The sequence below is a fragment of the Macrosteles quadrilineatus genome, unplaced genomic scaffold (genome assembly GCF_028750875.1).
Source record: "Macrosteles quadrilineatus isolate MER2022 unplaced genomic scaffold, UCM_ALF_1.0 Scaffold_9__3_contigs__length_116548681, whole genome shotgun sequence".
NCBI lineage: Eukaryota > Metazoa > Arthropoda > Insecta > Hemiptera > Cicadellidae > Macrosteles > Macrosteles quadrilineatus.
This window is the reverse complement of record NW_026542602.1, coordinates 116,086,414-116,112,913: the sequence shown is the minus strand read 5'-3', so window position 1 is coordinate 116,112,913 and position 26,500 is coordinate 116,086,414. Positions and strand designations below refer to the sequence as shown.

General features: G+C 33.0%; 1 protein-coding gene across 6 annotated transcripts in view; it reads left to right on the top strand.

Moving 5' to 3' along the window:
- LOC129003059 (ankyrin repeat and death domain-containing protein 1A-like) overlaps positions 1-26,500 on the top strand; it is a 215,283-nt gene that overhangs the window by 179,356 nt on the left and 9,427 nt on the right. For all 6 annotated transcript variants that reach the window (XR_008491612.1, XR_008491611.1, XM_054431272.1 and 3 more), the window contains 7 exons: positions 3,959-4,062; positions 5,717-5,815; positions 7,154-7,252; positions 18,607-18,810; positions 19,129-19,326; positions 20,011-20,109; positions 20,389-20,487. Coding sequence is in view for 4 of the 6 variants with exons in the window: in XM_054431272.1 (XP_054287247.1) it covers positions 3,959-4,062; positions 5,717-5,815; positions 7,154-7,252; positions 18,607-18,810; positions 19,129-19,326; positions 20,011-20,109; positions 20,389-20,487 (902 nt within the window). In the remaining 2 variants the exon portion in view is untranslated. The remainder of the gene's footprint in view (positions 1-3,958; positions 4,063-5,716; positions 5,816-7,153; positions 7,253-18,606; positions 18,811-19,128; positions 19,327-20,010; positions 20,110-20,388; positions 20,488-26,500) is intronic.

Sequence of the window (26,500 nt, the reverse complement as noted above, 5' to 3'; positions counted from 1 at the left end):
TTCAAATTTTAAGTGTGCTTAAATTTAATTGTAAATAAGAATTTGAAAATTTAATGATCGGTAGATATTTTAATAATAAAAGGTTAAATACCTGTAGTACTTGTCCGCGATCCTGTGTTTTAGGTCAGCGACCCAGGTTTCGAACCTAAAGGTTCATTTTCAAGCTGATACCATGGTTAAACTCCTTCTAAACACATAAATCCTCTTCATAACTGTGAAGAGTCGTTGAAGACACGAACACGAAAACGAAAACACAAACGTGTTATGTGTTTAGAAGGAGTTTAACGATGGTATCAGCTTGAAAATGAACCTTTAGGTTCGAAACCTGGGTCGCTGACCTAAAACACAGGATCACGGACAAGTACTACAGGTATTTAACCTTTTATTAGTAAATTACGTGATTCAGAGGCTAAACATGTTGAGATATTTTAAGTCCAAAAGTATGTTCTTTATACCTACTGTTATACATACTGTTTTGTTAGCAATATCATGTACTCAAATATTTTCTAAATATTTTTATGGCTGGTCTGGGATGTCTATTTTGGTATCCAAAAGCTATTACTTTCATGATACGTCTGACTGGCCAAAATTATAAATAATTAATTGGCATGGTTAACATTTTAAATACTTGAAACACCATTTGAACGTAGCAAAGATATCTATTCGCTTGCCTAAAAACGACAACCGAAAAATAAAACCAAAAAGTTGTTCAGGTTTACGAGATTACAGAAAGCTTTCTCCACACAGATGTTTATGTTTACGCTCACGTAGAGATGGAGAAGTTGTGCAATATTGAACCCAAGAGGCCTGAGCCTCTGGAGAGATATCGTGAGTTATTGCTACCTGAGGGAGGACGAGCTTAAAATAGCTCTGCCAACCGTCACTCTTAGAGCAACCACCGAGCTTGCATTTGGCTGCAATACTCACAGCAATCAAGTGTCTGAACACAGATGAACTGGTCGAGTACGGTGTCAATGTACCGTTTCCATAGCAAAATTGTTGATTTTTGTTTTTTACTTTTGAGAATTTATTTCTTGCCTGTACACTGTTACATACCTTAATATAGTCATCTAGCCATCGTCCCATACAAAAAAAATAATATATCAATAGAGGTAGGAAAGATAGTTAGCTTGGATCTACTTCATTGTACTTTTGCCGTATGCTTCATTCATCAAAGCTATCGACCATTTGTATGAATGCGTTATCGTAAGTATCTAACAGCTTCATAGTTTGAAAGCTATAAATATATATTTTTATTTTTTAAATCTTAATACAGGGAGCGGCAAAATGATCTGACGGTTTTCTTTGCTGCCCTGTCAAGTGAGTGATTGGCGTAGGGTGTTGGGAATAGAGGCGTTACAAAGCCAACGTGTGAACATTTTTAGTAGCCACGGAGCCGTGGGACAGCTGAGCACCATGACTTTGTAGTAGAAGTGCTTTTAAAAGTGGCAATTCCTGTGTAGCTGTTCAGTACACGTTTCAATGTGGGTCAATGAAGAAAAGTCCCAACTCGAAACACCATTTTGCCGTAGGTGGGTAACTTTAGAGCTACTAGTTCAGCATTGAAACTAAAATCTGACTACGTGGTGTGAAACTAAAGAGAGTGAGAAAGACTATGTGGCGTGATTGAAAGTGTGATTCGTCACTCATAATGACAACTTTGTCATCACTACTTGTTCTGAAAAAGAGATGCGCTTTGCATAACCACTGGGCTTCAACTGTTGCAGTTGCACGATTGCCATTTTGTATGAATGAAAATGCAGACGGTATTGTAATACTCTTCTACTGAGCGGCCAGACAAGTGCAGAGCTGCATCTTATTTACGTTTAGGCTGCTGAGGACTAACTTCCACAGCGTATCTCACTCTCTCGGCGCTCTCTGGTGTCCGAGCTGACATTGGACAGCCTGTTGACTTTTTTCAATGCTATACTAGTAGCTCTAAAGTTACCTACTCACAGCAAAATGGTTTTTTGAGTTGGGACTTTTCCCCTTGGACCCATATTGAAAAGTGTACTGAACAGCTATACAGGAATTTCCACTTTTAAAAACACTTCTACTACAAATACATGTTTCTCAGCTGTCCCACGGCTCCGTGGCTACTAAAAATGTTCACACGTTGGCTTTGTAACGCCCCTATTCCCACCACCCTACGCCACTCATTCGCTCGACAGGGCGGCAAAGAAAACCGTCAGATCATTTTGCCGCTCCCTGTATCTTCTATAAATCAGAGACATTTTAATTGACTGTTATATTTTAAATACTGTAATGAGTTCCTTTTTCTGTGCAGTATTTTTGTATGTAATTGATATTTGCTTATGATTGTTAATGCCTAAGTACAAGTTTTGATACAATTTAAAGCTCCAATACAAAATAAATCTATTCAATTCTCACACTTTGCGCTTCGTATGCAAATGCACTCAGCGGACTAAGAAACCAAGCTTTTGATATGCAAAACTTCGTTCGTCTACCTTGCATATATCTGGTTGCCTGTAAAACAGAGACTGCAGAATGTAGAGGATATATTTATTGGTTATCGTATGGTTATATATTGGGTATAGCAGCAAATGGTGTCAGGACAATATAAAACGAATACTTGAGGTTTAGATGCCTGCATTCGTATAATCCAATTCGTAAACCACTTTAAGTATTACACAGAAATCCAGAGTCTAACATCCATCAATATGAAAATAAAAAGTATGTTATTAGAGTAAATGTTTCGGCAATACATACTAATATAATTACTTTTTAAGGTATTTATAAACCCCAGTGAAATTTTAACCTATAAAAGAATCAGCGGAAATAGTAAACTAAGCTTTATTTTAATCAATACAATTAATATTATAAGTTGCATTACACAATATCTGGGGCAATTGCTGAGGAGGGTGGAAGGTTTCGCTAGCTAGCCTCACAATGCTACCCTATAATACTGCATTACATAAGAGATCATGACATAATGTGTTGTATTATACAAATCAAAATGTTAAATTGTGTTTAACATGGCGCACACATTATATCTTCTTCATCGCACAACATAATATAGTGATTAACACCACGTTATAATATGTTCTTTAAACTGTGAAATTATAAAAAGAAATTGTATAGTAGTAACTAATGTAGTTCAACATTATTAGATTATTTTTTTACAAATATCCTTTATGTATATCTTCTGTTACCTAGAGACACTCACCGGCCATGTTTGCCTCTTGTGTCTCGTCAATATTTTAACACCTACTGTCACACAGAAACGCGCGTACTTTCCCGAAACAGATCTTAAGTGTTGATTAAGCCAGTGGTAACGAACTATTTAAGCTTACGTGTAAGATTTATTATAATAATTAAAAAAGATGGTTTATGTATATATATGGTCTCTACTGTTATAGTATTGCAAATCAATGATTTATTGTGTTCAAACCCAAAAAAAAATAATTTTACTAAACCGTTGACAAACTTACACAGTTTTTACTCTGCACTTAATTTACTGGACTTAATTATTTTAACAGGCGTAATAAGGATATATGAAAGCTTAAAACATGTTCAACACAGTTTTAGATACTGTAATGTTTTAAAAGTGATTGAACAACCAAAACCTAGTAGAACAATGCGTTTTAAGTAAACAGAGACTTTGTTCACTTACAAATAATAACAGTTCGTCCAATGATTTTCCTTCCGGTTTGTACTGAATGATACTGTTAATTTAAGTCGTGAATAGTTACAGTATCGAATCGTAAGATATGCAAAAGGTTTTCCAAATAAATATCATTTTAAATACCCTTAAAACTGTAAGAATAAAAAAATAGTTCTTCAGGTACATGAACTGTTGCCCCCACGAATAAATTTGTAGACTTGACATTAAGAGGTTTCTTTATGATAGACTATACTTATCGTCTTACTTTTGTTTTTATATATTAATTCTATGGGGTTCATTTCCTTAAATAATAAAACTAACAATATTTTTCAGTGCTGAAAAATGATCTTCTTCTACACGAGGCGGTCATCAAAAATGACCCGGATGCGGTTAAAAAAGTACTCAAGGAGCACGTGGACATAAACTCTAGGAATAATGTGAGTATACTCTTATCTATATTTGTTTTTATTAAATTTGTATTAGATAAATTCTTTATAAAATACATTTATTAGGTATGATGTAAAGTTGAATTATTGAAAAAGAATCATAATAATTCAATATTTAGCTTTTATTAATGTTTTGGTTATTATAGTTTTATTTACTTCTGCTTGTAATTTCGCATTTTCGTTGTTAATTGTTTTAAATGCATTATGGTAGTTAGTTATTTAATAATTTCTGGAGTCGCTAATAATTTATTATCAAGCACCACAGAAACCTAAACCATATACCGAGATATATTACATGTTGGTTTTACATTACAGTAAAAATATTAGTAAGAAAAAATTGCGATTGGGTTTCAAAGAGTGTACTTTTACTTGTATAAAATATATAAGTACGCTATATCCTCTGATTTAATTAGTATTAGCATTGACTATTGGATACTGAAGGTATTAGGTAATGTTTAGAGTGTGGGAGATCTTATTTACTGTAGGATAATGTTAAATCTGTAGTTTATTTTTATTTTTTAATTATTATTTTTATGTCCTTTCCTATCAATCTCAATAGCATATAGTGTATCTTATTGGCTAGCATGTTACGTATAACTCCTCATTATCTGTCTTCCTTTCTCCTATGAAATTCTACGTATACACTTTTTAGTAATTTATGTTACTGAAAAGTATAAAAATTCAGAATATTTGACGTTATTTAGGTTAGGGAAAGAGTAATGTCAAAACCTTTTCTAAATATTATTATTTTTAAGCTGAGACAGTTGCAACACCTGATGGCCTGGATACAAAGTTTGCCAAAAAGTGCTAACAATAAATTTAATTAATTATCTTAGTCAAAACCAACATGTAACCACAACATGGTGTGCAGTGAAAACAATCAACATGATGGCGAGAGTGCACTTTAGGACAGCTGTGTTGTCTGACTTTGTGAATAGTTCATTAACTACAGATGTCTCCGAAAGGGCGGGATTATTGCCCTGCCTCAGCGATATGACTGCCATAATACTTCGTTTTGAGAGGACGTATTACTTTTTTTTGCTCGTATCTACGCCAGTGGCATTTTAGTTATGAAGTCATTTCAAACACTTGTAAGGGAATGGGGTCCAAACCCATTAAAGTTTTGTGGATCTGCCGGGGATTGAACCCGTCCCTCCTGCACCGAAGTCCCAGATGCTAACCACTAGGCTAGCAACACAACCAACCAATTTATTAACTACACAGACAAAATTGTTCGAAGTAATTTTTACATGCAAACAATTACAATTAATCATGATTAAGTTGTATGTGTTTAAAACTCATCTGTATCATAAATCATTTAAAAAATTGTTCTATGTAAATAGTTTTACTAAAAACCATAGTTAACTATTTTTTTCAATACAACTCAAATAAAAATGCTAACTTCAAGCTGCTATCACACATACCAAAATTGCATGTGCTATCAGCCTTTACTAAAGATAATTTTAAACAACCGGGCTACAAAAATTATCTCAGCTAATGTGGGAATCTGAACTGCTATACCTAATTGTCCCACTCTCGTACCAAGGTGTCACCTTATTTGTATAGCTAAGCTAGCTCTAAGATACTAAGATCTTAATTTAGCTGTTTCGAACTGTTGATGCAATGTAGCTTTTCTCATTTCCAGTATGGAAGAGCCCCCATCCACTGGGCCGCGTCGCGAGGGGCCACAGACATCATGGAGCTTCTGATCAACGCTAAATGCGACATCGAGGCCAGAGATCGGGTAAATATATTGTTGAGTTTACGTAATTGGACTTTAAATTTACTCTTGTAACTCAACACCATAACTTATAATTTTATACTTATAGCATTATTCCCTTATATTATGCACTTTACTAGTCTTGCCATGTAACAAATCAAAACAGTAACTAACTCTCGAAAATTTAAACTAAATCTAGAACTCTTTTTTTAATTTAAAAAGATTGTATGACCTAGTGTGCAATGTAATGCAAATCACTTTAAAAGGCTACTACAATCAGGTAAAAGCCCAGGCGTGTGTTCCACTGAGCGTCACGAAGGGTAAATAAACACAACTGCTAGAGTGGTCTGCCTAGGGGTGAGACGTATTTCATAAATAAATCCAAAGACATGAAATGATCTTGTGTATTTCATAAAAAGGAATAACGAATGCATTTAAAACACTTTTACTCATATTTATCATTCGTTAGTAAATAATAGTTCGCAACCACTTCTGTTTTGTTTTAGTTTTTAGCCTTTCCATTTAACACGTTCCATCGAGTCTTCCTCGTAATTTTACGATATCGTTATAATAATTTGTTTACGGCATTTACTTATATACATCAAATGTATTTTTTTCTTTCCATCAATATCAAAATTTATATTTTAGGTGCTCTACAATTGATTCACTTAAATAGTTTTATTAATTTATTTCCTTAGGCCTATCCACGTCATTTGCATTTTTAACATTTTTTCTGAGGGAACCCTTTTAAAATAAATATGTATTCAAGCTGATGCCACAGAATACTTAGCCATAGAATTTCACTGGTAAGACTTCTTGAGTGTATTAAAAGGCCCACCCATATTGAAACTCTTATATTGGTTAGAATACAATCTGGTAATAGAGTTGTTTTTCCCCCAACATTGAAGGGTAATAATTCTATCTCAACTATTAAAGGAGTAGTTATTGTTAAATTCTAGTGCTTTTATAATTTCAGCTGATTATAAACTTGATTTATTTATTTATTATCAACGGTTCCACCATTTTTACAATGTTGATTAATAATAACAATCAAGACAGCTAGATTTCAAATGACTTAAATAATGAACAATATATACAATCAATTAATAACAAAATTACAACTACAATCTATTTACAAACAAGACTTTGCAGTTTAATAATAATACATAGGTTACATGCAAGTGCAATAATACCGAAAGATAATGGAATGCTCTTGATACCCAGTAATACAGACACAACAAATTCATGAAACAATAATGAGTTCCTATCAACAAGTTAACATGCTACTACTTTAAATGAGACAATAATGATAAACTTGTCAATTGACAATAAATGATAAATTGATAAACTTGTTTGTTGCAGTACGGTATGAGACCCCTACTAATGGCGGCGTGGCACGGACACACGGAGGCAGTTCAACTACTCATCAACTGTGGAGCCAGTGTGGTAGCCACCAACAAGGTGGGTCACGCAGCATGCTGACGTGATGGGGAGTGTATTGGAATATGTATACAATATGGGGGACGTGTTAATTAAGTGGACTGTATTCATAAGAACAAAATAAATTGAAGATTGAAAAACATATTTGAACTGCATTTAATGAAAGAAACATCGAAAAGAACTATCAATAAATAAAACATCTAGTGGTAAATTTAATATGGGAACGAATTTTAGGATTGTCTAGTCCTATTAACCGTCAAAGATATTATTGAAATTTTAGGTTTGACTAAGCTTTTTTATTTTTAAAAATCAAATCGCACAATATTTATTATCTATATCTATCCTATATTATTATTATATTCTAATATGAGCAATGTTTGCTTGTATGTATGCTTGCAAACAAGATCTCGAAAACGGCTCCGACGATTTTCTTCAAATGTTGTAAATAGTTTATTTATGGCCTAAAAACGAGTTTACTGCAGTTAGAACTGCCAACAAAAATCTAATTACGTAGAAAAATGAAACTGAAAATCACATTTTTTTAACATTAGTCTTATGGGTTGCTAGGTAACCATGTTGACTGAATTAAATAACAAGGAAAAAGTAAACAAAAGACTTGAAGTGTAGCATGTGTTCATAATAAGCCAACTACCCACAGTATACTAGCAAATTACAAATACAGTACAAAAGGAAAAACATCACTTGTTAATATTTAGCAAAGATTATAGTGAAGATTAGTCGATACATTATAGTCAAGGGTAGTAGTGCGAAGTCTGGAATCTGTTTATGTCCGGAGTGTGGGAACTGTTTATGACGATTAGATAAGGGTGTGGGCAATCCTAAAATGCTATGGGAAGGGAGGGAAACAGGTCCGTGACGTAGGAAGTGGTGAAGGAAGTAGTCAAGGCGAGCTGTCTGGAGTGTGGGAACTGTTTATGACGATTAGATAAGGGTATGGGCAATCCTGAAATGCTTTGGGAAGGGAGGGAAACAGGTCAGTGACGTAGGAAGTGGTGAAGGAAGTAGTTAAGGCGAGATGTCCGGAGTGTGGGAACTGTTTATAACGATTAGATTAAGGTATTTGCAATCCTAAAATGCTATGGGTAGGGAGGGAAACAGGTCCGCGACGTAGGAAGTGGTGAAGGAAGTAGTCAAGGCGAGTAGTCCGGAGTGTTGGAACTGTTTATGACGATTAGATTAAGGTATCTGCAATCTTTAAATGAAATGGGAAGGGAGGGAAACAGGTTTGCGACGTAGGAAGTGGTGAAGGAAGTAGTAAAGGCAAGTAGTATGGAGCGTGGGAACTGTTTATGACGACTAGATTAAGGTGTCTGCAATTCTGAAATGCTATGGGAAGGGAGGAAAACAGGTCCACTACGTTGGAAGTGGTGAAGGAAGTAGTCAAGGCGAGCTGTCCGGAGTGTGGGATCTGTTAATAACGATTAGATTAAGGTATCTACAATCCTAAAGTGCTATGAGAATGCAGGGAAACAGGTCCATGACGTAGAAAATGGTGTAGGACGTAGTAAAGGCGAACTGTGTGGAATTTGGGAATGGATCTTTATATCTCCAATACTAAGACTGCTTTCAGAGTGAACTAATGATTTTCCCCGAGCAAAGCTCGGTCCCCAGGTACTACTTATTTAACACGCAAGCAGATTGTTTGTGACAATTACTCCTCCGAAACTACTGAACCGATTGTCATGTTTTTGGTGTCATTGGAAAGAGCGTAACGTGAAGTTGTGCAGGAAACTTTCTTTTTAGGGAAATAATGAGAGAGTGAGGCCCTGGAGCCCTTTAAATTTTCGTATTTCTCCATAAGATTAACATGGGAAACAAAAATGTTTATGAAACTCCAGCTGTTGTCAGAAATTAAAAGTGAGAAGAAGAACATATGTTAATTGTAAACAGTCAATATGTTTGCTAATTTAACAGTTTGCTATAAACATTTACTGAATTGGTTGAAATGGAATATTTACTGTTTGAATTCGGGTTGGCAAAAATATTACAATGGAAAAAAGCCAGAGAGCCTGGATAAATTGATATAATCTGTTATGTACATCTTGAGTATTACCGTATTACCATAATCTATGAGTCGAATCATGAGAAATTATGACTGTTATTCGTTTTAAAATAACACCTGTCATACTTAGCAATTGCTCGAATTCGAGCAACAGGGACACTAGTACTTATTTAATACGCAAGCAGGTTTTTTGTGACAATTACTCCTCCGAAACTACTGAATCGTTTGCAATGTTTTTGGTGTCATTGGAAAGAACGTAACGTGAAGTTGTGCAGGAAACTTTCTTTTTAGGGAAATAATTAGAGAGTGAGGCCTCAGGGGCCTTAAAAGTTTCGCATTTCTCCATAAGATTAACATGGGAAACAAACATTGTTATGAAACTACAGCTGTTGTCAGAAATGCTGTTCTGCTATTTAATTTAATTTGTTTACAAGGTGAATTGTTTCTTTGTGGCATGTGGTCAATGAATTATACTTTTGCATATATTTTAAATGCTATACACTATATAAAATGATAGTACTGTATTACATTAAGAGATCTTAATTTAAATAATCAATAAGCAGGATTGAGCTTTTGCCTATATGTTTCCCGGTAAGTGTGTTGTAACTGTTTCTCATAGTATACTATAGTATCTTAAAGTAAAACCGAATTATTCTTTTCTGCATTGTCACCCCGTAGCGAAGCACGGGCAGAGCAACTAGTTATTTTTAATTGTTCAAACAAACTTAACCAAAACCCCTTAGTCCTAATATTTACAGTTATTTAGCCAATGTTCTGTATAAAGTAAATGAGGCTCCTAAATTTATCACTACAAAAATTGCAAGTAATAAGTCAAGCACTTAATATCCCCCTATAAGTAGTTCTTCTTCTCCTTATTTGTGGCTCAATCAATGTGACTTTGTGGTAAAGGTGGAATCAAAGTTAAAAAAAGTTGTAGTAACTATATCAAAAAACTCAAAATAATATTTAAATGAATTGTCCAAAAAATTTAATATCGATGAAAATACGTGTTGCGTGTGAAAAAGTCAAGTTAAAGTACATTACAAAATTAGAAGTTTGAAGTTTTGAACCATCAATATTCGTTGACGTTCCAACTTTGAAAGTTGTTAATCTACCAAAGGCTCTGGGAAATGTTATAAACTTTTTAAATAAAAGAAAAACAATCATTGAATGTTATCTGAACTTCAGAAGTGGAAAGCAGAAAAATCAGATAAGACGTCTTTCAATCTCGAGCGTTTGGTAAGTGTAGGAGGCTTTTATATTTTTGCAAATTCATTGGTTAGTTTAAACTCATTATATCAATATTTTGAATTCAATATCTATAATTGTCATGTGTTTTAACATGGTTCACCAAATTCCAAACTTACAAGTTAGTGTATTTTGGATTCTAATGTTTTCAGTCGGTGCTGTAACTAATATAACCAACCATAAACTATTAACTAGGTACTCTATTCATAACTCATTATCATGCAAATCCTTTACGTTAATCCACAAAACCTTTCTAGCTGAATATGTGTAAGCTACAAGTATATTTTTTTTCCATGCAGTGTAATCTTTGATATTTGAAATATAAAATATCAGATTTAAGCGTCGAACCAACTAATGCCCCTATTGATCCATACAAATAGCTATATTAGGGCTTAAGCGTCATATGGTTGGATAATTAATTGCACGTGTAATGCTATTAATCATGATCTCGAGTGGTATTTTAGATGCTGTGATCATGAACCAAAACTTGAATCGTTAATTTAAGGCGTACTTTGACATTATTTTGCTTTCGAGGATTATAAACTGTACCAATACATAAGGAACACTTGTTCTTTAGTTGTAAGTGACTCTCTTTTTTCTTACCAAACGTTGCTTATAGCTCTTTTTCGAATAAAGTGATATAATAATTAAAATGTATAAATATACCGGCTGGCCTCTGTCCCATAACAGTTCCGTTGTTTAAGACAGCATGCACATTTTAAAATTATGAGTCAAATATTATATTATTGGCCTTGTAAACCTTCCATCATTATATATTATCGTTATTTTCGTATTAATCTTTTGCTCCTTAACCTCTTGTTTATTAATTGCTGTTTGTTTTATATACATTCCTATATTTGTTTAAATAATCCGTAATTTATGTGTGGTAAATACAACGTATTCCATTTAAAATCAGCTGGAATGCAACTAAACTGACATACCAATTTAAAAAATAACTATCTATAATATAGGCTATGCTGACTGGAAATAAAAACAAATGTACCACCACTTTACAATGCCTATGGAGTAAATATTCTGCAATTCCTTTTGTCTTACAAGTAAAACTGTCGCAAGAGATCATTTATCTACTTAAATATCAGCTTCTTTGAATAAATGGTTACAACTTTTGAAAGAATTTAATTTTGAAATGGTTGCGGAGAAAAGAACTGAAGTTGTAATTTAAGATGGGTGACAGGATTGCCTGTTTAATTAAATCTCATTACCGTTTCTATTGTAAAATTTAACAATTGACGCAAATTCAGGACTTAAATAGAGCAAGTACACGTTCTACAAATATCCACAATTAATTTATCAATTTATTTACTTATTTATTATGTATGCAAATTTGATGTGTTTTAATAAATAAAAAAATTCCCTCCTAAATTGTTTAATTATAATTAAATGTAAAGCCTATAAGGTTATGTTAAACTTTTGATAAATTTAATAATTGGAAAACTCATCACTAGTAGTGACACAGTATTTATTCTGTATGAGTAACTATAGAACTGAGGTAATCTGTGGAATCAGATCTAAAATGTTGGATTGAATTGTTTATTCATAAGAGTTTCCAGGCGTGATGAGCCCAGGGAGTCCCTAGTCAGATTATTGGAGGTGGCGGCTGGCCTAATCCCGTGTAATGATGAGAAACTTTTGATTTGCCTCTGGAGATGAGCAGCCTGATGAGTAAAAAGTAACTCCTTGGGCTTTGTACACAGGAAAACGTAACAATAATGCGTACAGGGACGTTGGATAGCATTAAAATAATTTTTTACAGAGGCGTCATTATTTTATGTAAGGGAAATTTATTTTTATGATGTCATTTAATTTATAGAAAATATCATAACCCTATACTGATAGAAAGTTGAATATCTACCCTATTAATATATACCCCTACTCCGAGTTGAATAGAATATCTACCCCTACATCAGTTGAATATCTACCCTACAATAAATAGAGATATTTATTGATAAGATCTTATCAAACACTGACTAATTAAACATAAATCTGTAGCAGGTAAAATCAACTAGAACGGCACTAAAAATATTAAATTAAACCGCCATTTATACGTCGAGATTTGCTTATCTAATATGTAGTTAAGCCCGATTGATCGGAATTCCAGCGAAAATGATTTAAAATCCCGAAAATATCAAAAAGCTCTGATACAATATTTTTTACTTTAATTGGTCCTTACTTTTCATTTTCGTACGAAAGTATTTTTTTTTCAATATAAATTCAATTATCACTATCAGTCACGAACATAGTTATATGATTTAGGCAGCTAATGCTATCGTTACATAACCATATAAACAGTTTTTTTGTAAACACAAATTTAATTACTTTATATATTAATTGATCTTTTTGAGTCATTCAATAATGTGTACGGTAATTTTTTTCCCTTTCCCTTCAAAAGTATTCACATTTACAAAAACTGTTACGTAATACATTTCGTAAAATTTTGAACTTCAACTAGCTCCCTCCTATTGCCGGGAACTAAATCAATTCAAAGGTTACAAGCTTGAACAAAAATTCAAATAATTAACTCAAGCTGCCGCTCAACTGATTTGTGATCATGAGAAACCGCCAAGAGTGACTATCGAGATTAATTAAGACGACGTTCTCCGCCAAAGTCATTAATTTGTTGGTGTGAGTGTGTCTCAATGAATGTGTGTAAACAGCCTTACTGTGTATTAAATCACCACGATTGAATGGCGAAATATTGATCGTTCTCAACCTTTGGAATCCAATGTATTACAAATAAGAATAATAGTAAATGATATTCGAAGATAAATTCAGTTTCTTTGTGAACCTATTCTGCAGCATAATATTACGTTATGATATATTAACTCGAACTAATGAAGACGAGCGTTCTTTCGTAACTAGTTTACACAAGGGTGTAGATGGTCCATTGATTAGTCCATTTTATAATCATCCTATTACAACTTTTTAGACTTACTATGCCATGAACCAGTGGTGCGAGGCTAGGTGTAATATAGAAAAGGACAAGAATTTCAGGAAAAGATAACTTATCCTGTATAGAAGATTTGTTTCTATTATAACTGCTATACGAATTCATATCCACTAATTTTTAAAATAACTCTTTGAAACTTTTTATTTGATTTTTAAAACTTGATAATTTTTTTCTAATAATTAAGAATACATTTAAAGTGATATTACTAAATTACAACTATCTCAAAACTTTAAATATCCATTCAGTCAACTATCCATTTCCCTCGTTTTAAATCTCAAACTTGCTTTGATTAGAAAATGTCTACCTAATTCAAGTTTACTCTCAACTGGTTATAAGCTTCGTGAACCCACCCATGTCATCAATTACTATGTTCCTTCTAATTAAAAATATACTATATAGGCCAATTACTTAAAACCTAAACCATAATGCTATTTAAGTTTTATTTATTTTGTATTTATTTATGAGCTATTGTTGATTCTTTCCTTTTTTAATGTCGTAATCACACCAAATAATTGCAATTTTCGAAATACAAGCATATCCCAAAAAGAAAAACTGGTCTCCAAAAAGGAAAATATTAGTAATGCTAACTTAGCAAGCAACTCAGAAAGAGCGAAAAGAAAAGAAACCGAGGACTGACTTATTTAATTTAATTAACGCTACCATTGTTTTACGGAACAAAACAATCTGGTAGGGATTTGCATTGCGCCAGCTCGTTTTAATAAATAAGGACAAGTCAAGAGGTTTTAAGACATTTAATCATCATACTATCTTATTCCTTTTAATCTTTCATAAGACCAAACTGCCAAAAATGTCATTTAACGGTGTGGTTCCTGGTGTAAACATTAGTGGTAAACTTATCACCTTAAACGTTCAAATGCCTTTAAGGGATTTTTAAAATGTAGGGATTCATAATATTTACATTTATGATAAACAAGTTTATAATTGAAAAGTAATATTTAATTAAATGTAAGTGTTGTACAATTAGTGTAATGATATTAAATAGATTTAGTTTACAAGAAAATAATGCAACAAAATACATGGCATCTTTCTCCTTTCTCCTCTCTAAAACAAATATTGGCTTTTCTTTCTCACTCTAGATATACTTAATGCGTTTATAAAAATGAAAAGAATAGAAAAAACAATACCTACACAACAAAACTAAAAGGGAAAGGTCTTCATGGGCGGGGAGCCTATGCATGGACAGGGTTGCTGATTTCTGATTATTGCTTTATCCTCTTTTACATAAACGTGATATTGTTTATCTCTATGTATTAACATTTTATTTATTTTTTTGTATCCAACGTATAATGTGAAATGTTAAAGTAAAATTAATTTTATCGATACAGTAGTCTAGCACAGAAAGTTGAATTTTTAACTTTATTTTAGGTTGTTTTGTATTGTATGGTATAAAGTGTAGAGCCATTTATTTTATTTTTAATAAAAGCCTGAATATTCCTACTGTTCGTGTTGTTGAAGGATGTTTACTAAAAAAGCTAATACAATTATTATAATATTATTGTTTGATTGATCAACGTACGCATTAGCCTAACCTAGCAATTTAAGTTGTTCTAACTTTTTAAAAGTTTGAAATTTTTGTGTGATATTAATCGTTGAAAAAGAATTCTGTTTTATTACCTTAAGTCATGAAGATACCGCTTTGAGTATATTTAGACATAGTCTTATTGTAAACTTTTGTTTATCTAATTATTGCACTGTGCAGTATTCGGACATCACACAATTATTGGTTTAATACTGATATTATAATTGTTGTAACAATATAATTATTGATTTTTGTTGTTTATCCCGTGATAACACTTGTTTAGTGATTTCGCAGTTAATTATCTTAACAAGATAACATGTTGTTACAAGGTTTCGCCTTAATGAAGGCGACAACTTGGTTAATCTACCATGATGAAAACTTGATAACTCACCCTGAGAGTCAACCAAAGCCAAAGTGCTGCGGTGGACGGGTTAAGTCTTCCCTTTACTAACTTCCGTGCTATTAATATATAAAATCGTTAACTGCTAACTCAAGTTAGGTCGATTACTTTACACCCCCTTCAACAGCAAGAGATATTTTAAGTGGTTTAATTTTTAAGTCTAAACTATTGTAATTTTCGTACTTAACGAAAATTACGGTATAATTAATTACGGTATAAATTACGGTATAATTACGGTATAACACCTAGTGTTATACCAACCACACCTAATAATTATAACCTGACCTAACCTAAGGGTGGTTAGGTTTGGGATATTTTTTTTAAACTAAATAAAATCTTATTTGAAAGTTGATTTATCGGTGATGTTGGAATAATGCGTGTGTAGGTGCCGGAATTTCTTTATATAACTTTTGGTTGTAATCTTTTAACAAGACTTATAAAAAGTTTTGCTCTTAAAAAGACAAAAAGCCTTTTAGTTAAACTTAAAGGGCACTATCATAATTAAAGAGTGCCTTTTGAATTCATGTTTATTTTAAATGTGCTCTTTATTTGTAAAATTATTATACATAACGTATTAGTGACATTTAGCATACTAGAACATATTAATAGCTATAGAATAGCAGTAGTTATAGAAAAGGAAGCTTGTTTGAGGTTATCAGGTAATGCATAACCAACACCATTTACATAATATACTGAGAATGCAGAAGTGCAAAGAATATGCGTGTACAGGGTAGCATAATTTTGACATTTATTCACACTAAAAATAATTGCTGTGGTATTTTTTTATGGTCAGGTTCTTTTCTAATTAAATTAAAACTACCATGTAGCTTTAGACATACAGAAATAGTACGATATAATAATAGAATCTGTATGGATCATAAAACATGAACAAATTACGTCACTGGCCAAAATGTCTATACTTATAGCCGTAACACGTGGTTTAGAAATTGTTGAAAGCTATAACATGATCAAACTTGGTAATAAGTACCACTTAGTATATAATCTTACCACAAATTAACTCAACTGACTTATGTATGGATTATCAAACTAATGTTGCCAAAAAACTACCTTATCAGCTTAAGAAAGTAAAACACCCTTAACAGACTTAGCATACAAGTATAGAAAACCTAGTACAGTTAATCTTGGATAATTTGATTTATCCCTTATCAGACAACAAACAAATTTGACTATGGCATTCGTAGTTCCTCTTGATTTTATTAAATATTTCATGTATCACTCACCAATATCACAATATCTCATACATTGTATGCAATTCATATGAAACAGACTAAGCAGCTAACTAAATTCTATCAATACTGCAAACAATGTCAACGATACACTTGACACTTCCAATCAGGGTCGTTAGACCTAGCAAGGTAAACAAATGTGTGTTTTGTCACTTTTTCTATCTTTTCAAACACAAAGAGCTGCTTGAAGTAAATAATACCATTGACTATATATACCCACGAGGTATATATATCTGTAGGTATATAGTCAATGATAATACTGTCAAATGTTGTCAAAAAATTCCTATTCAAAATAATATATGGTTTAGGATGTACTTAGTACCGAGTCTTCTAACCTTCGAAGTAGAAAATTAATAAGCTGTTGAGTCTACTTAATCGATAAGTGCAGTAAAATATACTCCTGGGAATATATTTTACTTTAAAGCAAGTTATTTTGTCCTAATTTTATCTCCTATCTCAATAAATATACGCCCACTCCAACAGAGTTTTCATTTTTATTAAAATCATTTAGTAATCAAATAAATTCCGATTAATCTGTAAAATCCCTGGTGTCGATATCAGAACTGCTCATATTATTATAGTTAATGTTATACTGTTCTAGTCTAATTAATGTAATACTTCTTGTCAGACAGACTAAGAAAATGGTAAACGTGGAAACACGTTTAGAGACACTGTATTTAATTTTGCTATCCCTTTGATATTTTACATAATCGAATAAATAAACAGGAACTGCTTGGAGACTTAACCTATTGCTCACAGTTAATTATACTTTGACGTTAAAGTTAATTACTTTCATCCACTAATGAAGCCAAGGCAGTGAACCACATTCGGATCTATGAGAATGATTTGTAATTAACGGTTTGACATAGCTACTTAAGCTATCTCTACGTTTTTATATAGAGTCGTTAAAACCTCTTCTACAATAACTGTTTAAGGGAAGCTTTATTATTACATTTATAGCTTGATTTACAGACAAATGAGTTCAGTGTTAAGAAAATTTAAAGTCAGGAACAATCAGTAATTAAGACACCAAGGTTGAAAGACACCATAAAAAGCAATAATTTTAAACAATGAGAAAATGTAAGGGGGACATGGTCAGTCTAGACTAGAGTCTAGATCATTTAATGTAAGTAATGTCGAAGGAATAAAACATTTTTTGAGGTTTTTTTCGGTGCGTAGAGATTTTTACATTAAAGAATATGGATGTGTGGCCATATTTATTTGATTTAACTTATGCAAATTGTCATAATTGTAGGACTTAAAGTAACAATCTTGCATACTATAAATTCATGTATAATAATCTAGTCAGACTAGAATTATTGTTTTATATAGGTACCAATTATTTGTTTGTTTTATGCTTTTGGAAGTAAAGAGATGGGAAGTTGCCAGGTAGTCTTAATTTTGCTGGATTAAAAAAAACACTTTTTACTTGAGATGAAAAAACTAGATGGGTCAAAACAACTTTTACAAGTTTACTTTAAAGAGAATTAATAATAGTTAACAATAAAACAATTCTTAGCCGTTTACTTTGAATTCAATGCACGTTTTGGAATTGCCAATTTCGGATGGTAAGAGACGTGCTGCTTGCTTCAAGTAAAGCGTAAAAAGAGAAGGAGTTTATGAATATATATATTTACCCAGAGAAGAAAATGTACCCTTGATGGAAGCACCAATAAAACACTGTACAGCAAAAGTAGTCCCCTAATATTCCAGTTTAGTTAAGGAATAATAAATTTTAAGGATAACCCAAACTCTTTTTATATACCCTGTTTCAAGATGAGTGCAGGTAGCCTACATTACAGAGATAAGAAGAAGAGAAGAGAACAATGGTTCGGTCAAGCCTACAATGATGTCTCATTAGTCACTTCTCACTAAATTCTAATGGCAGTCTGCCTCTCCTAATGAGCTGCAATCTAAAGAAGCAATACTATGTATGATCTTGTGTACAGAAGCAGTATACTCTGCTGATGTGCGCTGCTCGCAACAACCGGTTGTCCGTGGTGAACTTCCTGCTGGACTCTCTGGAGCACATAGATGTGGACCTGGTAGATCAGGAGCGGCAGACGGCACTGCACCACGCCGCCCAGGCCGGCCACAGGGAGGTGGTCTCAAGGATAGTGCAAGCTGGTGCCAACACCAAACTACTTAATAAGGTGAGACTGTGCGAAAGGGGTGGGATTATGATCGTGCAAGCTGGTCCCAAAGCGAGGCAATTCCCAAAGCGTGTGCTTTTCAATATGGGAAGAATCGGGCGTTCGGACAAACCCGATAACCAGACTAAAAAATATTAAAACTCTGACTCTTTAGGCTTAGCTTAGAAGCATGGCCTAAAACATCCTCGATTTGTTGTTAATTGATTCGTCCTAAAGAACAAATACATAAAATCTTTTCATTGTGTCCGAATACACCCTGTATAAATACATCTGCAAACGCCACAAAACATGACTTGTAACTCCACCAATACTTTGCAGCAAGGTCGGACAGCTCTGCACATGGCTTGTGAGAAGGGTCACTTAGACGTCGTGGAGTTCCTGCTCAGACACGAGGCTCAGATTGAGGCGAGAGACGAGGAGGGAAACACACCATTACATCTTGCGGTGGAAAACAAACACCTGATGGTGACTCAACTTCTGCTGGAGTACGGCACACCACCCGACGTCGACAACCAAGTAAGTATCTGCATTGAAGACATCGCATCTACAGTATATGGGACAGCTGTAGCCTTGAGTTTCTCAGAGAGAGTCCTAAAGTCTGAAATTAAATAGTTTTGTTACTAAGTTAATTAAAGTTACATAAAAGATGATATGGGTTAAAAAGTTTTCCTTTCATTTTGACGTAGTTTCAACCACAAAAACCAAAATTGGGAAAGGTGGACGTATCCGACAAAAATTAGCAATTTGTTAACGAGATGTTTTGATGAGTAGTTCTACCATAAGTCAAAGGCATCGGTATCAGTGTTTACTGAAGTTACTTGCAATTCCTATGATTTTTTCCTACCTATTCTAAATCTTGGTCTACCAAATTTGGTTCTAGTATAGTACCTTATTATTGTGAGATAGTACCAACAGATTTGGAAGAGGAGTGAAAAATCGTAGGAGTTTCAAGTAACTTCAGCAAACACTGATACCTTTGACTTATGGTAACAAATACCCTGAAAATACCAAACCGCGTTCACGTAAATAATTGTTCTTTATTGTTTTAACTTTTATCACGGTATACTCTTAAATCATAAAAATATGGTGTGGAGGATCAAAAAGGTGTTAGTCTTCCTCTCACAGAAATTTGTAACGTCATAATCGGTGTTCACCCTTTTACTCATAACGTCATAACTTTTGCACATTTCCCTGTTACAGAAAGGTATGACTCCGCTGCATGTTGCTAGCAGTCTTGGCTGTCGCGGTATAATTGACACTCTACTACAGTATGGCAGTGATGTCGACAAACAGAGCAAGGTAAATAGTGATATTTCAGTTTCAGTTTCATCCTTTTATTGATTTCCCTCAAGGGGTACATCAAAAAATAGATTTACAAAATCAATTACATGCAAAATAACCAAGGTTGGTAAATGATGATAAAATAGTGATATTTAAAATCAGAACACAAATATCTTTGTGTACAATGACATTCAAGTGCATCTTATTGAGTTTTAGCTCATTAGGTTACTTATACATTGTATTTACTGATCAATGTTAACTGTGATTACAACTTTTAAAATAGAACTTACGTTTCAGAACGGCAACACTCCTCTTCATCAGGCCAGCGAAGCCAACGATTGTGAAACCGTAGAGCTGCTCATTGCAAAGGGAGCAGATCTCAATGCACTCAATGCGGTGAGCTGCGTAACCAAAATATTTCAAATACAAAAAGAGTGTTTTATATAAATTTATGTAGACATTTTATGGTTTTGGACCTTATCAGTAAGATTCAGGCTGGTTTTCCGAAAAAGGAAAGTTGCGTTCAAAGATACGAAATAATGAGCTAAATAATACAGATTATGAATATCAATAAACTAATGGTATAAATAACAGCGAAATGTGTTACATGAAAATAAAACCAGAAGGGTATTTTTGTGAATACAAATTTACAGATAAAAGGATTATGACACAGTGTTCATTCTGCATTGCTAGTTCGTATCCAATTCAGAAGTGCATATGAATATTTAAATAAATCAGTCGGAGCTCCACTTTATAAATACAACCCAACAATCATCTGGAAAAGAATTAATCATTATTCTTGGATATTGAATAGAATTTTCCATATACATCGCTATCAGTTATTGTATAATACTTTAAGCGAGGAAAGAATTTCAATGGAAACTATGTGGGTACTTTTGGTGAAAAACTCATTCATGCTACACAATGTTTTCCCCTGACGAGCGGAGTGATTTTACCATCGTACGTGAGGTTTAACTCATTCCTTGTTTTAAACATGTTGAACCAATTCTTTAAAACAAATTTATTGTACAGTATTGTTATTTTTTCCAATCTTGAAACTGCGAAACGCAATTCGGTTGGATATTAGGTTTACTTATAATTAATTACTAATTGCTCTATGTGTTTCTTGCAAATTGTTAATATATATCTATCTATGATTGAAATATCACTCGTGATTTGTTATGTACACGAATTCCAGAATCTTTCCTAGTGAATTTTCTATTTGCCGTTGGAAACGTCGTTTGCCTGTTTCGTTTGCATTGTTTGATATTCAATCATCAGCAGTCGCAATTTACGTTTTAATTTATTTCCTATCTCTGAAGATAACCTATAATAGTTAATAAACTTACTCTATTTGTGGTTTAGTAAAATTTTAATGTATGGTTACATAATTTCGCCAATGATCCGGAAGATATCAACAAACACTTTATCATAAATTGATATTACATTTTCTACTAAGTAAATTACATCCATTATTATTGAAAGGTCAACTTATATTAAATGGGTTGACATAATCAATACTCTAAATGTCACCAATCCAATTAATGTCGCGACAACTAATTCGTTAAGGGCTCTTGTTCTGTTTTGTGTGACGTTTAAAAATATAGTCGTATTTTCTATATACTGTCCTGAATTCAGAGATAAAATAAAAATAAAAGATAGTGGTTTTAAAAAATATTTTTTTATATTTTATTTCCTTTTTGGAGTACTGAGTAGTATCGTAGCTTAGTCCATAACTCAATGTTTTGAATGTGTCGTCATGTGTGAAACTAAGGTCTCAATCTTATGGTATGAACAGAAAAACTGTATTTTGACATGCATATTATGTTCTGTTATTGTTACAACTGAATGTAAACACATATTTGGTCCATTTGACAAACAATAAATTCATCTTTCTCAACAAATACTGTAAAAGTCCCAATATATCCGTTATACTTATCCAATGTCGATACTGTACCTTACTCACATTGTCACACAATGTGTTAACGGATTCAGGAACCTCGCCCATGTATAAGTAAACATGATACCAACTACACGTAAATGCAAGTCTTTTAGACGACAATAACACTCTCAATTAAGTGTTTGGCATTTACATTCAGCCTGTATTTTTGTTCATTAACCAAAGTAAGTTGACCAGTCCTTACTGGTATTAGCAGAACAGATACTGTATTAGCTTTAGATTCTGTAGAAAATAGAGTTATAAAAAAATAATAAAAAAACATACTGACTATCAGAGATATTTTATCATGGATAGATTATTCGATGGTATAATTATTAAGTTATGGTTTGTACGAACTATTTTCTAGTGGAATCAGATATTTTTAATAAATTTTAAAACATTTTGACAGAGACAGTAAAACTTTTACATTGTTTTTGTGTCATTTATATTATTTCGGGTGTATTACCAGTGTCATTACCTAAAGTCAGCAGAGCTTTCATTCCCTAGAGAACGCTAGCGGAGACTGTAACATTAATTATTCTCTATGTTTATGGGGAAACTTTCAGCTCCCCGACTCTAAGCGGTAAATGCTTGCTTTGTAATGTTAACTTGTACCAAACTCTTGCATTTACACTGAAAATTGTATAATAGTTACAGTTAAGTCGACACTTTCTTTGGATAGCTAAAAGAAATAAGATTCTGTGGATGGCCCAAGAATTTTCATCATTTCGCAGTTCTTAGATGGAATTTTAAAACTTATTTAGACTCTGTTCGTTTTAACTGTCCATTTAAATTACCTTTAACGAAAGGAAAAAAATATAGGGAAACATTCGTGTCTTTAGGCTACACCCCATCAGAAATCGATGGCGAAATTCCAGAGATGGTGAAACGAACTAATTTCTGTTGATTCTCTCACGTGTGATTTTACAAATTTTCAGTTTAACTCTCTCTCTCAAATATGTATTTAGATTGTTCAGGAAAACTGTTCCAAAATCGAATCAGTTTGACTAAGCTCCGGGCATGTGAGGAAATAATTCACTCTGAAACCCCTTTGATCTATCAAATAATCTGCATTTATACTTTACATTTGTTTTTACTGTGAAAATAATTAGTAAAATTATCAATGTGATACTACGTGAGAGAGCAGAACTGATTGTGCGTTGTTGGTTGTACTTGAACCTTAAGGGATTTTCTCAACAAACTACTTCATTCATTTGTCAACAGATTTTTTTCGTTACATAGAGTTTGAAATGAATTTGTCAGAAACAATACGTTCCTGTGATAAGGTCACAATTTGACCTTAATATCTTTAAAACTTGCATAATCTAATAAAGAATTTTATTTTATTTCAACTTTATACATATATAATCTCTTTAAATAACAACGGATAAATTTCCATTACAAATGTAGGCAACTAAATGTAAAAACTCTTAAGATATAGCTTACTCTATGCTCTGGTAAAATTAATAAGAAATACATAGCGCACATAGAACAAATTATGATATATGACTAATTATATCCAGTTATATCCAGTCGGTTATTCCAGTTGTGTGTTGAAATTACAAACGCGTGTCAAGGGTCCAGATATTTCGCTATAATTGTAATTGTCAGATTTTAAGCTGAGGAACATTGTACGGTTTGATGAATCATGATACTATTTTACATGACGCATATCCGTAAGTGGGAAATGTCAATTGATTATTTTTCCTAATGAAATACCACAGTGTTTATCAGACAGGTTTTCCTAATTGTAAAGGTGGGTTTTAAAGCGACCCTCTACACACTTAACCAAATAATTTGTAACGGGATTTTCAACAAATAGATTTGCAGAACGCTTGATTCAAAGGGTTTCAAGGCTTCAAAGTTTACAACTAATCATGGAATTGTATTCAAATGTTAATGTTACAGCACACGTTTGTAGTAGACAACGCACTTTTGTTTCTACTTTTGTTTACACTAGGCCTGATGCACCTGCTAGCATATTTACTAAGTGCTAAAATATTCACAAGAGTAACTTAAAAGTTTCCTGTTGCACCTAGAATAATGTTAAACTCTAATTAATTAGCTGACGTAAACGCCAGAGCAACTGTATTTGTGCCCCAAGGGTCTGAGATACGAACTGGGAGATGAATTATTCCCCAGGCTGTGAGCAGCATCCGACTACCTCTCTCTTGTGTTTAAAACAGTTTTATTTGGAAGGTCTCCATTATTTGATAGGGAGATAAAAATTGTTTACATTATAAATTTATATCAAAAAAGTATATTTTTGCTTTGATTTTAGTGGAGTATTCTATTAGAGAGGGTTTCTCACATTCCGAGTAAGAAAATGATATTATAGTTACGTGGAACAACAGCTTCAGAAGGCTTTTAAACCACTGGGTTCAAGGTCTTGGCACATAAACATCCAGTGGTGATTGGCCGGAGTAGAACCTTAGCCCCCGCGACAAAAATCCTTTGCTATGTCTTCCTTACTGTACAGAATCATCAATCCTGTGGTGGAACCAACCAATGACATAAATCAAAAACTAATGAATATTTTATAAATGGAAAATCTCAAAATATACTATGATTTTGATTAAATTTGAACTTCGTGTTTGCAGTTCTGTTTAACTTGAAACAAAAAGTCAAAAAGTTGCCAGACAAGATGTTTTTATATCTACTATGTCAATGTTAAATATATCATTTCAACACTCAATTTTAGTGAAACAAATAAACGTTTCCTTAACATATTTAAATCAGCTCATTTTAACAAGAAAAATTAATTTAATTGATGACATACAGGTCATATGGGTTAGTCACAGACCACTGGGTGTTCTCAAGTAGTTACACTGAATGTTCTACCATACCGCAAATAAAAATGAAGAAACAATTCCAAAGAACAATACCTACTGGTTTTACATAATATACACAGGTTTTGTTTGCATCGAACTACGGTAGGTTCGCCCAAAAAAATCATTACTTTTATACCGCAATGAACCATTTTCATTTCAAATATTTATTGGTTTAGTTTGTGAACGTGGATTTGAAGCGGAATTTCTACATATAAATGGCTGTCGGATTACCGATTTGCTAAGCAATAAAGTCAATTCAAACTATTCATCATAGCAATGCATAATACAATACAAATTTGTAAGTACATAATCACAGAAATGTCTAAATCTTTAACCCTCCGAGTGTCCCTAGTTTTGGTCTTAATGTTTGCCTATTTTTTGCGCATTTGCAAGGTTTTATTAAAACGGATCTGAGAAGCTTAAAAACAATGTTAATTATACTGTTCTATATACCATTTTGTTTGGAAAATCATGGGCTTCAATATTATACATAAAACATAAGGAACATTTGTTTCAAAAAAAATTTTTAGGTAAAAAAAAAATTTGGAAAATTAAAAAAAAAAATAAGTTTGCGCTCAATGAAATTGTATACATTATAGGCCTATAAATATTTGAAAATAGCCACTTTGTTCTAAATTTTATGAGGATTACAAATGTATAATAATATAAGGAAGTAGATTTGCAAATAAATAAGTTATGGGCAAAAAACAGATTTCAGTACATAGCGTTTAGCTAAGAATGCATAGCCTAACCAGAGCTAGGAATCTGGCTGATAATTTACATCAATATCATTACTTCTTCAGGATCATCAACCAGCCCTTCAAAATCACTTAAATCTTCTTATAATGCACCACGTATATCACTACTTTTGATTTTTAACACTAAAACAATGATAAACGTAATAAAACACATCAGTCATCGGTGCGATGTTAACCAAGCTGTTTGCAAATACGCACGTCAGCTGTCTGCTACAATCAAGATCGGCTCGAGAGAAAATAGCGCTTAGAGACAGACCTCGGGAGAAAGCTTAGAATCTGCCAAATAAAACGATACCTAACTCGATCCAGTTCAATCCGATTTTGTCAGTCATAGAGCCTTCGCCGTAAACAGTGTTTGTGAGTCGAAAATCGACACAAAACACTACACAAAGTGTGTTATGTGTCGATTTTTCGACACATAACACTTGGAGGGTTAAGGCTGTTGCAGTTAAAGATCGTGGCTATAATAAAGTTGCCAACCGTTTAATAAAACTGAGGATAATCTGAAGGAAAATGCAATGTTTGTTATCTAAAGACAAAGTAGCCGTAAAAACTAAAAGAGTAACGTAGCTGGTGCTGTAATGAAGTAGCTAATATAGCTCCAGAAATTTTACTTTAACTTTAAGTACTTGCCAAATTATCATTTTCCCATTTTCATAGTAATTCTTTCGATAAAATAGCAACTTAAGAAGCAATGAACAGAAATGTCGTTTCCTGATAACGTTAATATAAAACTATGGCTTCTATTTCGACCTATTTTTTAGGACCATATCTTTCTCTGACTGTTATTAATGCTCTCCTTAGTAAGATATAGATAGTTTGCAATTCTATTAGATTATCTTTTGTGCTGAACAGCCTAAATTGTGTTGAAAGATTAATTT